Genomic DNA, 15,616 nt, shown 5'->3' with positions numbered 1-15,616 from the left:
GTTATCAGTGAGAAGAGCTGGGGAGCCCAGCTGTCCTCCCTTATCTGGCCCCTCCCCCAGGGGCTTGCCCTGGAGTTGAGCCAGGCCTTGAGCAGGCCTCCCTCTCTGGTATCTCGATTCTGGGGGAGGGCTCAGGCCTGGCCCAGCTCCAAGAGAAACTTTCGCAACAAGAGATAACATCATTTAAAGTTGAAGATCAGAGGAGCCCTTAAAAAGACCTCCTTGCACCCTAAAGTCACTGCAGCTTTCCCACCCTACACCTATCCTCTGGCCTGCTGGGTTGGGCCACCATGTGGGAGTTTGTGGCTCTCCTGCTGCTTGCTCTAGCCTATCTATTTTGGCCCAAAGTAGGGTTCCCTGGTGCCAAGTACCCCAAGAGCCTCCCCTCCCTGCCCCTGGTGGGCAGCCTGCCGTTTCTCCCCAGAAGTGGCCATATGCATGTCAACTTTTTCAAGCTGCAGAAGAAATACGGCCCCATCTATTCCCTTCGTATGGGCTGCAAGAACACAGTGGTTATTGGCCAGCACCAGCTGGCCCGGGAGGTGCTTGTCAAGAAGGGCAAGGAATTCTCCGGGCGGCCCCAAGTGGTAAGCAGATCCTATCTACCTACCTTCTGTCCTCCCTCCTCCAGTTCCCTCTGCAACTCTTGGGGTTATAAAGTTCTCTCTTTGTCTTCTGTGGTACTGGGGATTGAACCCAGGGACCTCTAAGCTACATCCCCAGCCCTTTTTTGGTTTTGAAGCAGGGTCTTGTGCTAGGTTGCTGGGAGGCTGGCTACCTTGCTGAGGCTGGCCTTGAACTTGTGCAATCCTCCTGTGGCAGCCTCCCGAGTACTGGGATTGCAGGTGTACACCACTGCACCCCAGTCTTAACTCCTCTAAAATAAAAGCAGTGGGGCGCTGGGAGTGGAGCAAGCATGCCAACGCCACCTGGCCTCCAAACTAGGCAGGAAGAGTCAGAGGAAGGCTGAATGGGCTGCCTAGAAGACGGGTGGGGTGGGTGCAGTGTCCTACGGGACTGGGAAGCCCTCAACCCGCTCACGTCACTCCTATGCTGGGTGATAATCTCTCTGGACCTAATTAGTTCAGAATGTGCACATGAAACACCTAGCGCAGACCCAGCACAGAAATACTCAAAAAAGAGCCAGGTTTTTTTTTTTTTTTTTTTTTGGTGGGGGGTACTGGGGATTGAACCTAGGGGCATTCTACCACCCAGCTACACCCCTATCCCTATTTTTTCTTCTTTATTTTGAAATGGTCTCACTAAGTAGCTGAGGCTGTCCATGAACCTGCGATCCTCCTGTCTCAACCTCCCACGTACTGGGATTACAAAATGCTCCACGATGCCCAGCTAAGTAGCCAGTATTAATATTACTCTCTGTGGGAAATGGGGGTGGCGATTCTCTCCTGCCATAGCAAGGTGCTGGGCAGAAGCAGCCCACCCTCGGAGGGCTGAGATTGCAATTTCCCAGCCCCTGGGCTCTGGCTCCTGGGCTGGGGCGCTGACCCACAGCATTGTGGGGCTACTGCCGACCCCGCTGAGCTTGCCGAGAGCCATACGCGCTTCCCCTGCCCGCCCCCTCTGCTGAGTGCGCCCTTCAGATGCTTAGCTTTGGTCAGGTCAAGGTTGGCTCAGTTTCCCTTGGATCAGTGAGCCAGATTTGCTGACTACCACCTCTGCTGGGGTCCTCTCAGGAACAAGAAAGGATGAGAAGCCTAGTCATGGCTCGTGGGGACAGAAACAGGAGACTTGAGATCCTTATGCTTTCGGGGCTGTCTCTGGAAGGAGGCAGCTTGGTCCAAGTCCAGTCTGGGTGGGCAGAGCATCCACACTCTCCAGATGTGGGCTGGTGGCTGGGGCTTCAGCCTTGCGGTGCAGAGGTAAACAGATCTCAGATCTTCTGCACCTCCAGAGCACAGGGACAGGCAGAGGTCTGGGAAGCCCTCAGTCTCCAGAAACCCACCTACCCTCTGCCCCTAGGACAGGCACAATTCAGAGAGCTTACCCACCAGCCTCATGCTGGTCTGAAACTGATGGAGAGAGAGGCCCAGAGGTGTCACCCTCTCAGCCAACCAAACCCCAAGACTTTTTTTTCAGTACTGGGGATGGAACCGAGGGGAATTCCACTTCTGAGCTATTTTTGAAACGGTCTCACTGAGTTGCAAAGGGCCTCACTAAGTAGCTGAGGCTGCCTGCAAACTGCGATCCTCCTGACTCAGCCTCCTAAATGCTGGATTACAAGCGTGGGCCACCACGCCCGGCTTACCCCAGGACTCCTGGGTTCTAATTCAGGAGTTTTCTCCTCACTGTCCCATCTCTTACTGAATGGGGTAGGGGGTCTTGGAGTCTGGCCCATCAGACCTCACAGGCATGGTGGCCAGAGCAGGGATGGTCCCACATGGGGTCCACACTGCGGGTGCCTGCTTTCTCCTGCAGAAAAGGGAGAGGGTTTGGGAGCCTGGGGCTGGGGCGGGTGCCTGAGTCCTACAGCCCGGCCTGTTCTCCCAAGGTGACCCTGGGCATTCTGTCGGACCACGGGAAGGGCATCGCCTTTGCCACTTCCAGCACCCAATGGCAGCTGCATCGCAAGCTGGTGCTGGGCACCTTTTCCCTGTTCAGGGATGGCGACCAGAAGCTGGAGAACGTCAGTGAGTGCCGGCCCCACCCTGGGGCTGGGGGCTGGGGGCTGGGTGGGGGCGCAGCAGAAAGAAGGCTGGATAGGGAGAAAGTCTGATGGTGGCTGGGTCCAGCCTTTTCTTGGTGACTGCTGCCATCTAGTGACTATATGCTATTCACGCCCTGCCCTGGCTAAGGGAGTTGGGAGAGGGGCCCAGTGTGCTGACTCATCCCCCACTCCTCTGCGCTCAGTATGCCGGGAAGTCGGCGTAATGTGTGACCTGCTGGCTACCCAAGACGAGCAGACCCTGGACTTGTCGATGCCTTTCTTCACGGTGGTAGTCAACGTGATCTGCTTTATCTGCTTCAACATCTGCTACAAGATTGGGGATCCTGAGTTGAAGACCATAAGGAGCTTTAGTACAGGCATCCTGGACAGCCTGGGCAGCGAGGGTCTGGTGGACATATTCCCCTGGCTGCAGGTGAGGATGTAGCAAGGGCACCTCCAGACCCCCGCAGACCAAGATGGTGCCCCCGCTCTGCCCTCTGTTACCACCCAGCTCCAGGCCCATCCTTTTCCTGACCCCTTCGGCCACAGTGACCTCCTTCATCTCTGACTCTTACAGCCTTCGCGCTTCTCTACTTAGATGGGTCTGGCTCTGTAATCGCGCATGTTAATACCCGTGACAGTGGCTCTCCCTTTCCAATTGTGCACCAGGATTAATCATCACACAAATGCATTAATCATTAACTTCCCTTTGGAAATATATACCCATGTGTAGATGAGAAAACAGGGTCAACCGGGTTTAGAAACTTGCTCCAGTCTTCAGATTCAAGTCTTAGTCCTAAGGGCTGGGCAGTCGGGGCCTGATATTTGACTGAATGGGGAGAGGAGACCTCCCCACCCTTGTTCATGATCATCTCACTGTGTCCCCATCTTGCCTTCTGCTCTGATGAGGTCAGGGTTGGAGTGGGCACTCTCCTGAGGCAGACCGCCAACATCTACCTCCAGGAACGATTCTCACAGCTGCCAAAGCAAAATGAAAGAGGGGTGGGCTGGATACTTCTTTCTCCTCCCCAGATTTTCCCTAATAAGGCCCTGGACCTGATAAAGAAGAACGTTAGCATACGAGACAGAGTGCTGGGTATAATACTGGAAAAGCACAAGGTAGGTGGGGGAGTGCGCAGGAGGGTGAGTGAGGGTGAAAGGGTCCCAGGAGGCTCTGGAGCATCTCCAGAGCCTCACGGAGAGCCTGGCACAGGGCAGGTGCTCAATAAAGACTGACCAATGAATGAATGGGAGTGGGAAAGGGAGAAATTCGAGAGACTCCTACAAGGGACCTAGCCACCTCCCAAATTTAAAGACGAGAGCCTGGTGCTGTCCCCTCCCTGCAGAGCTCATAGCTCCTGCCTGGCTCCACTCCACTCCCAAGCAGCAGAGGCCCTGTTAGGTCTACTGTAGGAGGGAAGCAGGCAGCGGGTTGCAGATGGAGCTCCTTTCTTATCTCTACACACCTCTTCCCCCAACCCAGGACGGATTCAACGGGGACTCTGTCACCAGCATGCTGGATATCCTGAGGCAAGCCAAGATGAATGCAGACAATAACAATGGTGGCCCAGAGCTGGATTCAGAATTACTTTCAGATGACCACATTCTTGCCACCGTAGGGGACATCTTTGGGGCCGGCGTGGAGACCACCACCTCTGTGGCGAGCTGGATTGTGGCCTTCCTGCTGCACAACCCTCATGTGAGTCTCCCTCCACTCCCATCTTCCTGTCTACCCTCAGACTCAGCCAGCCTGACCTCTGCATCTCAGAGAGAGGAGGAGACAAAGATCCTGGGCCTTCTGTACAGGAAGGCCAGGCCTGCCCCGCCCTGTAGGCCTGGGCTACCGAGCCCCCACTGGGAGGAGCCTGTACAGCCTTCTGGACAGGACCAGATCCTGCTAGGCCCTTGCGGCTCTCTCTTGGGCTTAAGCACAATGGTCATATGTATCTTGCTTGGGCCCTTAGGTGAAGAAGAAGATCCAGGAGGAGATTGACCAGAACATAGGTTTCAGCCGTTTGCCGAACTTCAGCGACAGGAGCCACCTCCTCATGCTGGAGGCCACCATCCGAGAGGTGCTGCGCATCAGGCCCGTGGCCCCGATGCTCATACCCCACAAGGCTAACGTTGATTCCAGGTGTGCCTTCCTTCCCAAAGACAGCCAGTTCTATGCCGCAGCCAACTCTGCAGCCCACCTCATGCCCTAAGGGGCCCCACCCGCCCTCAGCCTGCGTGCTGGTCACCTAGAGTCATGACCACTGTCAGGCAACCTGCCCCTGGCCCTCCTCATCAACATATCCCCCGCCTAGTGACACCCATCGACGAACCCCAGATCCACCGTGGAGTCTGGAAAGCCTCCTCCGACCCCGACCCAGCCCAGCAGCTGCAACACTATCCGGCACACCAGCAGCACCAGCCCCCCCCCATGCCCCAGCAGACACAATGTCCACATACACAGTGGTGACACGTAAATGTTACCCAAATGCCAGGGCTGGGTTCAGATCTGAACTTGTAGAAGCTGAGGGAAAATGAATGGGTGGGAGTGAGGGAGCGAAGGGTTCTTTCCCAGGTCGGGGGAACGTGGACCCTGGGGGCCCAGCAGGCCCAGGGAACACAACGTCCCAGGCCCCTCACCTCCCCATCTCTGTGGCAGCATCGGCGAGTTCACCATCCACAAGGGCACGGAGGTGATCATCAATCTGTGGGCGCTGCATCACAACGAGGCTGAGTGGCACCAGCCCGAACGGTTCCTGCCCGGTGAGTCCCTGCCCTGCTCCCTGCGCCACACAGCCAGCAGGGCTCTGTTCCACCGTAGCAGCGCCTCTTCCCCTCTGCCCCAGGTCTGCTCCTAGAAAACCCTGGGCTCCCTCTTCATGGCCTTGTTGCCCCTCCCTATCTTCCCTCTCTCTCCTTCCAACCAACTGCAAGGCTCTCCAAGAAGTCCTCTGGGCACCTGTCCTGTTAGGCCCGTCCTTCTCTTGGGAAGTGATATTTTCATCTGTGAACATGGCTTCCTCTCCATCCTTCCTAAGTATTTTGTTTAGGACTGTCTCTCTGCCCAGGCTAGGTCTCCCCACTCAGCCGGGGCAGAATGGGATCTACATGCCCTGGTACCTGGCTGATGCCTCCTCTTGCCTGCAGAGCGCTTCTTGGATCCAACGGGGAGCCAGCTCATCTCCCCCTCGCTAAGCTACTTGCCCTTTGGAGCTGGCCCCCGCGCTTGCGTTGGAGAAGTCCTGGCCCGCCAGGAGCTCTTCCTCATCATATCCTGGATGCTACAGAGATTCGACCTGGAGGTGCCGGATAACGGGCAGCTGCCCTCCCTGGAGGGCAACCCCAAGGTGGTTTTCCTGATCGACCCTTTCAAAGTGAAGATCAAGGTGCGCCGGGCCTGGAAGGAAGCCCAGGCTGAGGCTAGCACCTAGAGGCCAGACCAAACACCCCGACCCCTCTCTGTGTGACCCCACAGCACAGAATTCTAAGCCTTGGCTCCCACCGTCCTCCGCCCTTCCTCCCTCCTCCCAGCCCACTCTGCCTTCTCTTCCAGCCTGCAGCAATGGCAGGTGATGTGCACAAACGGAGCAGGTTTTCTTCAGAAGGTCCCTGATTTATTCACTTGTTCATACATTCTGTCAACAAATATTTCCATCAAGAAACAAACCCTCAAAACCAGCATCTTTAAACCTTGGCCACTGGCCAGCCTGCAAATGACAAATGAAGGATGTTCTAAGATGCATCCCTGGGAGAAAAATGACCCCGTCCTTTAGCCTAGAGAGGGGTCCCCTCCCCAGCTCCCTGGCGCCAGCCAAACTAGAGTAAGGTCATCATTGACCCAGTTTTTCCCCTCAGATCACAGGTTCAGCAACTTTGTGAGGCCCTCTGGGGACACGGTCCCCTCTATTTCCAGACTTCAAGATTGAGACTTTGCCAGGCGTGGTGGCACATGCCTGCAATCTTGGTACTTGGGAGGCTGAGGCAGGAAGATGGCAGATTCAAGATGAGCCTCAGCAATTTAGTGAGGCTCTCAGCAGTAGAATGTCCCTGGGTTCAATCCCTGGCAACACACACACACACACACACACACACACACACACTTCTCATGTTTTGTTTTTTTTTATCAGCCTCGACACAAAAAAGGTTAGATACATAAAAGGTCTCAATCAAATGCCTTAAGTTACTAACTGGCCCCGTGATGAATAAATAAATTCTACCCCCTTAAACAGAAGGAAGCCTAAGCTTTGGTGAATCTGGAAGGTCTTCTCCAAGACCCCACAGGCCACCTTCTGAACCTCCTTAACATTACTGCAATGGTAAATGGGTGTGTCCCAGCCAGCTTGGGATGGAGGAGGGCGGCTCCGAGTGCGGTGTCTGCCAACAGCTGCCAACAACCGGCAAGAGGCGCTCACTGGCATTTCATGTTCTTTCCCCTTACCATCCAGTCACGGGTGGGACAGGTTCTGAGACACGTAGGCAGTTCCCTCGTGGGAACATCCCAGAGTGTACTCACCAGACCCGGGTGGTATCGCGAGGCTGTAAGTTACCGTACTGAATACTGGAGACAACTCCCACGGTGGCATCTGTGTAGCTAAGTACAGCTAAACAGGTTTGCTTACACCACAGGTTGGCATCACCACGAACACGTGAGAAGCACATTGCTATACATTATGATGGCCACAGTGTCACCAGGAGATAGCAACTGTCAGCTTTATTATAATCTTTTCTCTTTTTTTGGTGGTACTGGGGGTGGAATCCAGGGGCTTTTCTACCTCTGGGCTATACTCCCGGACCTATTTTTTTTTTTTTCAGTACTAGGGATGGAACCCAGGGGCATTCTGCCTCTGAACTGCACCCCCAGCCCTATTTTTATTCTTTATTTTGAAACAGGGTCTCACTGAGTTGCAAAGAGACCCACTAGGTAGTAGCCGAGGCTATCTGTGAACCTCAATCCTTCTGTCTCAGCCTCTCGAATGCTAGGATTACAAGCGTGCACCACCACACCCAGCCTCCCAGACCAATTTTATACTTTATTTGGAAACAGGATCTCACTAAATTGCTGAGAGCCTAAGTAGATGAGGCTGGCTTTGAACCTGTGCGATCCTCCTGTCTCAGCCTCCCAAGTGTGGGGATTACAAGCGTGCGCCAGCAGGCCTGATAGCTTTATTATAATCTTATGGGACCACATGTGTCTGTGACTGACCCAATGACTTTATGTGTGCCTGACTGCATTTAATAAATGCCATTATGTGATATCCTCACCATGCTGAAACATAAATACCTCCGAGGGTATAGATAATAGTAGCACTGAATAAATTCACTAGAAAGCAGTCAACCTCGCAATTCATTATCTTCGTTTTAGTATATTTCGTTGTGGGGTTATATAGTTTATTCTACTGGCTCCAAGCAACTCATAAAATCTGGAATATTTACTAATCAGCTATTGTGACCCAGAAGAGCCAAACCTCCTGGAAGAAATGGACTGTCCTGCCCTTCAGAAAAGCAGCTCCGCAGTGCCCCTCTGTGTTGGGGAGGTGCTTCCCCAGGCACCTTGGCACAAGTGTGGGTGGCGGAGGCCCCAGCCCATCTCTGGTGGCCAGAATACCTGGGGCAGGGGGCGCCCTCTGCCATCCCACAGAAAGGTGCCCACGTCTGGAGGGCAGGATCCAGCCAGAGGCTGCGGTGTGGGGAGCTGCCCACTGTGGGGGGCTCAGGTGCGGTAACCCGAGGGCTGTGCGCACAGGGGAGGCCCTGGCGCAAGGTCAGGCTGCGGAGACAGCCTCTCCTGGTGGTGCCACTTAGAGGCTGGGGGCCATGAGACACTTACTTGGCCGCCTTAAACCTCAATTTTCTCATCTGTAATAGGGTCCTGAGGCGTGTGCAGAAATAGTACCGACCTCTTAGTGTTACTCTGAGGATCAAATTTGCACTTATGTAAAAGCTTGGTGCCTCGATAAACATTGGCTTTATCATCGATTTATTATCCAAATCCACAGAATATGTCCTTCTGGGTGGGGGAGGGGGTGACACAGACCTCTCCGAAGCTACCATCTAGGTCAGGAGAGGGCGCAGGTATGTGCAGATATGGCCATCTGCAAGGTGGAGCCTTCCAGAACCTTCCAGAATCACCCGCAACATTGCGGGAGCCAGGGAAGGCGGACAGCTGGGAAGGGGGTGAAGAGCCCAAGGACACACTTCTCCTGGCGCCCACACAGGGGTGTGTTGTAACATTTTCCAGTGGGATTGGGTTTCTTGAGTCTTGGTGAGAAAACATGAAATGGAAGGAATGTTACCTATGGTGAGGAACAGGCTAATTCCGAGTAGGGATGAGGTAGGAAAAGAAAAGAAACAGGTAGAAGAGAGAGAAACGGGGAAGGAAAGGGCGACTGGAGCTTTAAAACCTAAAACCTCCACAATTGAGTCTCACCTTCACCCTGAAGGTCTGTTTCCTCCAGGCCTAAATTCCTAAAAGGTCTGGTAAATAAAGATACGATTAGTTGGTGCTTATATTTTGTTAGCCTACGGGAATGTATTTCAGACTAATAAGAGAAGTCTAGTAGCCAGGCGTGGTGGTGCATACTTGTAATCCCAGTACGTGGGAGGCTGAGATGGAAGATCCCGGTTTGCAGCCAGCCTCAGTTACTTAGTGAGGGCCTCTGCAACTTAGTGAGAACCCGTTTCAAAAATAAAGAATCAAAATCGGGCTGGGGGTGTAGCTGGGAGGTAGAATGCCCCTGGGTTCAATCCCCAGTACTGCAAAAAACAAACAAAGATAAAAAGTCTAGCCGGGTGTGGTGGCGCACGCTTGTAATCCCCGCGTTTGGGAGGCAGAGACAGGAGGATCGCCCAGGTTCGAAGCCAGCTGTGCTGGCTTAAGAGACCCTGTTTCCACATAAAAAAACGTATAAAAATAGGTCTGGGAGTATAGCCCGTGTGAGTGTAGCCGGAGGTAGAAGGGCTTCCAGGAACCCTAGTACCACCAAAAAAAGAAAAAGAAAAAGAAAAAAAGCCTAGGCCTAAATTGTGTGTGTGAGAGACAGACAGACAGACAGACAGACAGACAGACTGGGGGTGGAACTCAGCACTTTTCTACCTCCAGGTTACACTCCCAGACCGATTTTATACTTTATTCGGAAACAGGGTCTCACTAAATTTCCGAGAGCCTCGTTCAGTAGCTGAGGCTGGCTTCGAACCTGTGCGATCCTCCTGTCTCAGTCTCCCAAGCACTGGGATTACCAGCGTGCGCCACCACGCCCGGCTAGGCCTAAATTCTTAAAAGGTCAAGGGATGCAAGCTCTCCCACCTTCCATGGTCACCACTCACCCTCCCCTCGGAAAGGTCCCCTGTAAGAAGAGCCCTGCACCCCCAAAGTGCTCTTCCTAATGGGGTGGCTCGTGTTCTCTCTTGAAGGCGTATTTCTCACTTTCCTAAAGAAACCTGTTTATATCTCTGGCGTGTGCTGAATTCTTTTCTGTCACATAAGCCGAGAACGCTGTGGATCCTGAGTGGAGGAATTCAGCCTTCTCCCACGACAAGAAGGAATTTCAGATCAAACAAAAGTCAGCTCCCCTCACAAACACTGGGAGCTCTCTCTTTCTCTTCTCTGGAAAAGAGCAAAGCACTCTTCCAAAGATAAGGTACAATGAAAATCCGAACAGCTTTAACTCCTGAGGATTTGACAATATTTTCCAGCGGTTATGCCCGTATGTGGAAGTTAACTTTGATCCGAAGACTCCCGGCAGACCCTGCTCCTCCCAGGCGAGGCCACTGCAGCCCGGGGGGGCTCTGGATGGGCCCTGGCTGGGCGTGCGGGGTGCAGGGAGGCGGGGAGAGGAGACAAGACAGCCCCTGAGGAAATGGCATTGCCTTCTTTCCCCACGTGCCCCCTGCTCAATATGCCTCTCTCCGGTTCCCTCTCGCCTTTGAAAAAGAGTGGCAAATTCTTCTCATGAGCGCCCAGCTCTTCGCTCTCTGACCTCTGGGGCCAACAGTCCTGGCTTCCGATCCCTCGTCACCGTGTACTAGCTGCGCGCTCTTGGGCTGGTGTGTTTACTCCCGAACGCCTCAATCCCATGAGCAGCGGGAATAGCAGTAAGGTTGGTCTGTGCCTCCGAGAGATATTTTGAGGCTAAAATTACAACATGTAGCTACTGAGCTACTTAGAAAAGTCTCAGCATTATGGAAACAGTCAATAAATAACGTGACAAAGTCCGAGGAAGTGAGCGTATTGCCTGCTTACCTCTCCAGCTTCGTCCTGCGAGGTGGAAGAACGTGCCACTTTGGCAAGACCATGTGGTCCTGTTTCAGGCCTCCCACGCTCCTGTGCTTTCCAGCGCCTGGCACGAGGGAGCCCTCAATCTGCCTCCCGCTCCCTGTGAACCTCTCTTCACCTGGCAAGTGCAGTTACCTCCTCCAGGAAAGTACCTCTAACCCCCTGTGAGGCTAAATTCTCATCCAGTGTCCTGTGCACAGTGTTAGGACTGGTACCAACACTGCTGATGTGACTTCCTTTGGACCACTGTTCTACCTTCTAAACAGAGACCAGGTGTTTGCACCAGTGCCTACTTAGCAGGGTGGTAAGTGCTCCCTAAAGGTTCAGCTCCTCCATGAGGCTGGAACCTGAAACCCAAATACCCCCAAATCCACAGCCCTGTAGCCCCCAGCAGGCTGAGCCCACAGCCAGCCAGGAGGCCCAGGGTAGGGGAGGAGAGGACTTCCCCTCCTCCTGAGTTAAACCCTGGTTTTTACCCCCTGGATGAAAACCGAAAACTGGATAAGTAGAACGGGCAGGGTGGCACACACTTGTAATCCCAGGGCAGGGTGGCACACACTTGTAATCCCAGTACTTTTGGAGGCTGAGATGGGAGGATTGCAGGTTCAAGGTCAGCCTCGGCTACTTAGTGAGGCCCTCTGCAACTTAGTAAAACCTTGTTTCAAAAACAAAGAATAGCCGGGTGTGGTGGCACAGCTTGTAATCCCTGAGTTTGGGAGGCTGAGACAGGAGGATCACACAAGTTCGAAGCCAGCCTCGGCTACTTAGTAAGGCTCTCAGCAACTTAGTGAGACCCTGTTTCCAAATAAAATACAAAAATAGGTCTGGGAGTAAAGTCCGGAGGTAGAAAGCCCCTGGGTTCCACCCCCAGTATCACCAAAATCAACCAAACAAATAAATAAATAATAAAAAAATGAAAACAGGGTCTCACAAGTAGTGGAGGGCCAATGTTTCTGAGGCTGGCTGAGAACCTGCGTCCTCCTGTCCCAGCCTCCCGAGTACTGATTACAGTGTGAACCACCACACTGCTTCCCGTGCTTTTTGAACAGAACTGTCTCCAGGTACTGATATGGCTCCACTACTGTTGCCTGGAGGAAGCCATGCGTTTAGAAGGGAGAAGGCAGCAACCTCAGCAACAGTTGCTGGGGAGCCAGGCGTGTTCTCTGGTGGGGCTGAGTCAAGACACAGGTAGGATCTACCTGCCTAACCCTGTTCCCTCAAACACCATGGGGCTGGCCGAGGGCTAGAGGGCAGGACACGGCCGGCACCCAGCACTCCAGCCCACAGTGAGCACGCCCTGGGAAGCAGACCCTCTGGGGGCTGCTAGCCCGTGCGCCATCCTGCTTCGTGCACCTGCAGGGCAGCTCCTTCCCCGACTGAGCCAGCGGCCGCCTCGCCAGTTCTCATTCAGGGGCTAACACCGTCCAAGGTTCCAAGAGGGTCTTCAGCAGAGGGTGGAATGAACGAAGGCGGTCTCACACTGGCTGGCAGTGCCGGATGCTGGCACAACGGGGCTCCCCTACCTAAGCTCAGTCCTGGGGCTCCTGCGTGGCATCCGAGACGGGGCCCACTCCCCACGGCCGCTGCTGCCTCTGAGCCTGCCCCACTCGCCTCACCCCACCCACTTCGCCCCACCCACTTCACGTAGTTATGAGCTCTCATACAGGGGTGTTCTGGGGGGCGGGGCCTTGTCACACGTATTTATTTTGCATTTCCTTAGCCTCCAATACAATGCTGGGTGCAAAGCGGGCAACTGGACACATATTCTGTATGTTACACTGCTGTATGTGAGGCTGGGCGCTCAGGGTTCACATTTCTGTCACATTGACAAGACCTGAGTGCTTGCCTGGTGCCTTGTTGTTTTGTACTGGGGACTGAACCCAGGGACATTCCATCTCTCATCTATACCCTCAGCCCTTTTTTTTTTTGGCAGTACCGAGGATGGAACCCAGAGGCATTCTACCTTTGAGCTATACCCCCTGCCCTACTTTTGATTCTTTATTTTGAAACAGGGACTCACTGAGTTGCAAAGGGTCTCACTAAGTAGCTGAGGCTGTCTGTGAACTGCGATCCTCTGGTCTCAGCCTCCTGAATGCTGGGAATACATGCGTGCACCACCACGCCGGGCTACCCTCAGCTCATTTTTTTTTTTTTTTTGTACTAGGGATTGAACCAAGGGGAATACTACCTAAGACTCTCAGCCCTACTTTATTTTTGAAACAGGGTCTCACTAAGTTGTAGAGGGCCTCACAAATTGCTGAGGCTGCCCACAAACCTGTGCTCCTTCTGTCTCAGCCTCCCAAGTTACTAGAATAACAAGCATGTACCACCATGCCTGGCTTTTTCATTTTAAAACAAGTCTTGCTAAGCTGATGAGGCTGTCCAGCGATCCTCCTGTCTCAGCCTCCCAAGTTAACAAAAAAAAAAAGCCGCCACGCCTGGCTTTTTTTTTTTTTTTTTTGCGGTACTGGGGATGGAACCCAGGGGCTTTCTTTGAGCTATACCCCCAGTCCTATTTTTTTTATTATTTATTTTGAAACAGGGTCTCACTGAGTTGCAAAGGGCCTCACTAAGTAGTAGCTGAGGCTGTCCTCCAACTGGATCCTCCTTTCAGCCTCCCAAATGGAGGGAATATAATTGTGCCTCCACGCTTTTGTTTCAGCTACAGGGTATTTGACAAAATTCGTTTCAGCTTCCTTGGGTCTGGTTTAAACCTGATTGTGGGGCTTCACAAAGCATTCCAGAGACATCAGAGAGACTGAGTTTGGGAGAATTCCTCAAGAAACCCCAGAACCGGCAGCAGCACTCAGCCTGCCCTGGGCGGGCAGCCTGCACAAAGGGGAAAATGCCTGCGCTCTGGGATCTTGAGGTGTGACCCCCTTGGGTCTGAGAAAGAGGAAAAGGGAATCAAGTGCTTCAAGAAAAAAGTGCAGTAGGGTTTGGGGGACTGGTGTTTATTTGGGCTTCTCACAGTGGTTAGAGCCACTCCGTCTTCAGAACAATCACAGCACAGGAGATGCGTCACTGAGACTGCCCAGAAAAGTCTGACCAGCTGAATCTTATTGCTTAAAATACACATATTCACAATAACTGACAAATGGTGACGTGCCTCACACAGGAATGTGGTAGCATTGCAAATCTGCCGACTGTAGCACCAACCCTCCACCGGCCCCTTCCTTCTCGTTCCGGCCATTCCCTCGTGGAGCGCGCTGCCCCAGCAGCAGGGGCGGAGGTGACTCATCTTCTCAGGCCTTCAGGGTAGGATGCTGCAGTGAAGCCCACAGTTACCGCTCAGCCCGGCTCCCCACTCTGCCTGGGGAAAGAAACTTTTAAGAGGGTCAGGATCCATTCATTTGATCAATTAGCTGGAGAAGGATTCATTTTGGTTAAACTTGTTCTCCTTGGAGCACTTCAGGGAGTTGTGATTCTAAAAAAGGCGATGGAAAGAAAGGTCTCCGAGGGCTGCTGCCCTCTTGCGCCGGCCGCACACCAGCCCGCCCGCACCTGGCAGGGGCGGGAGAGTGCTGGGCACGTGGTGCCTGCCAACGCCTCCTGCTGACTCCGGACCACGGTGAGTCCAAGCTTGTCACTCAAGAGCCGGCCAAGCTTTGGTCTGAAATTCCACTGTGGCCTCCCGTCCCAAGTGGTTGTGGGTAGCTTCCTGGGGCTGATACGGAGGCCAAGGAGCAGCGGTGGGAGGCAGATGGGTTCAGATTACGTTTCCATTCGCCGGGAACAGAACGCAGGCTTCTGAGTGTCCACGGAGCAATGTGCAAATTGCAGTGATGAGCAGAGGGAAACCTCTACCTCGAGCAGCCTGTCAGGCAACACAGGCGGCTGCCTGCAACAGTACTGCCGAATACACCCGAGAAGTCGGACGTGCGTTCGGTAAACAGTTAATGCGTGAAATAAACTACCTTGAGAGGGCCATATTTGCTCCAAGCGAGAGGATGATGTGAGCAGGATGGCTGCCATTCAAAGTATCTTCACAGGAACACAGAGGTTGGGGCGCACACGCGCGCGCGCACACACACACACACACACACACACGCACATGCACACACACGCGTCATCATCATACAAAAAGTCATCATGTACACAATTAACTTTGTTCGACGTGGATTTTGGTTTTGTGGAATTCAACATTTGTTCATCTCACAGCTATGGATTTGACTGTGTATGTGTACATATATATCTGTTTTGTTTTTTCCTTTTTATTGTAACATTAATATCTAGTTTGGATATCATCATTCAAGAGTGGGGAAGAATCACACTCTTCTTCATGTGAACAGGGCTGGGTGGGGAATGTTAGTTTCTACTGATTGCTTCTCTGTTCAGGGTTTTCCTATCGAAGCTCAACTGGTTATCCGAAACCAAATGACAGTAATAAGGACCCCGGGCTCTTCTCGAGGCCACCTCACCCTCCCACCTGGGCCATGGAGACTCTTTACATAGGCTACAGAAATGTGAGTCCCCCGCCCCAGGGGGCTAGGGGCAGGGACAGGGCATGAGAACCACAGATAACCAAGGATTTTCTTCCAAGTGGTCAGTTTAAAACACAGACAACAACAACAACAATAACAACAAGAGAAGAATCAAAGAGAAAATACTGTGTGAGAACCAGGCTCTGGGGGTGCCTTTCTCAGGACCCACAGCTTCCTCACCGTCTGTTCATGAGGACAGGGAGA

General features: G+C 53.2%; 1 protein-coding gene across 1 annotated transcript; it reads left to right on the top strand.

Moving 5' to 3' along the window:
• Window positions 1-290: 290 nt before the first annotated feature.
• Window positions 291-6,087, top strand: CYP17A1 (cytochrome P450 family 17 subfamily A member 1; the record flags this gene model as incomplete). The annotated part of the gene is made up of 8 exons (XM_080694855.1): window positions 291-587; window positions 2,510-2,648; window positions 2,869-3,098; window positions 3,698-3,784; window positions 4,149-4,364; window positions 4,630-4,799; window positions 5,316-5,419; window positions 5,804-6,087. 8 exons carry the CDS (start codon window positions 291-293, stop codon window positions 6,085-6,087), a joined length of 1,527 nt encoding a protein of 508 aa, XP_080550981.1.
• Between the last annotated feature and the right edge of the window lie 9,529 nt (window positions 6,088-15,616).

The sequence above is a fragment of the Muscardinus avellanarius genome (assembly GCF_963383645.1).
Source record: "Muscardinus avellanarius genome assembly, chromosome: 4".
Classification (NCBI taxonomy): Eukaryota; Metazoa; Chordata; class Mammalia; order Rodentia; family Gliridae; genus Muscardinus; species Muscardinus avellanarius.
This window is presented reverse-complemented; position numbering and strand designations above follow the sequence as displayed.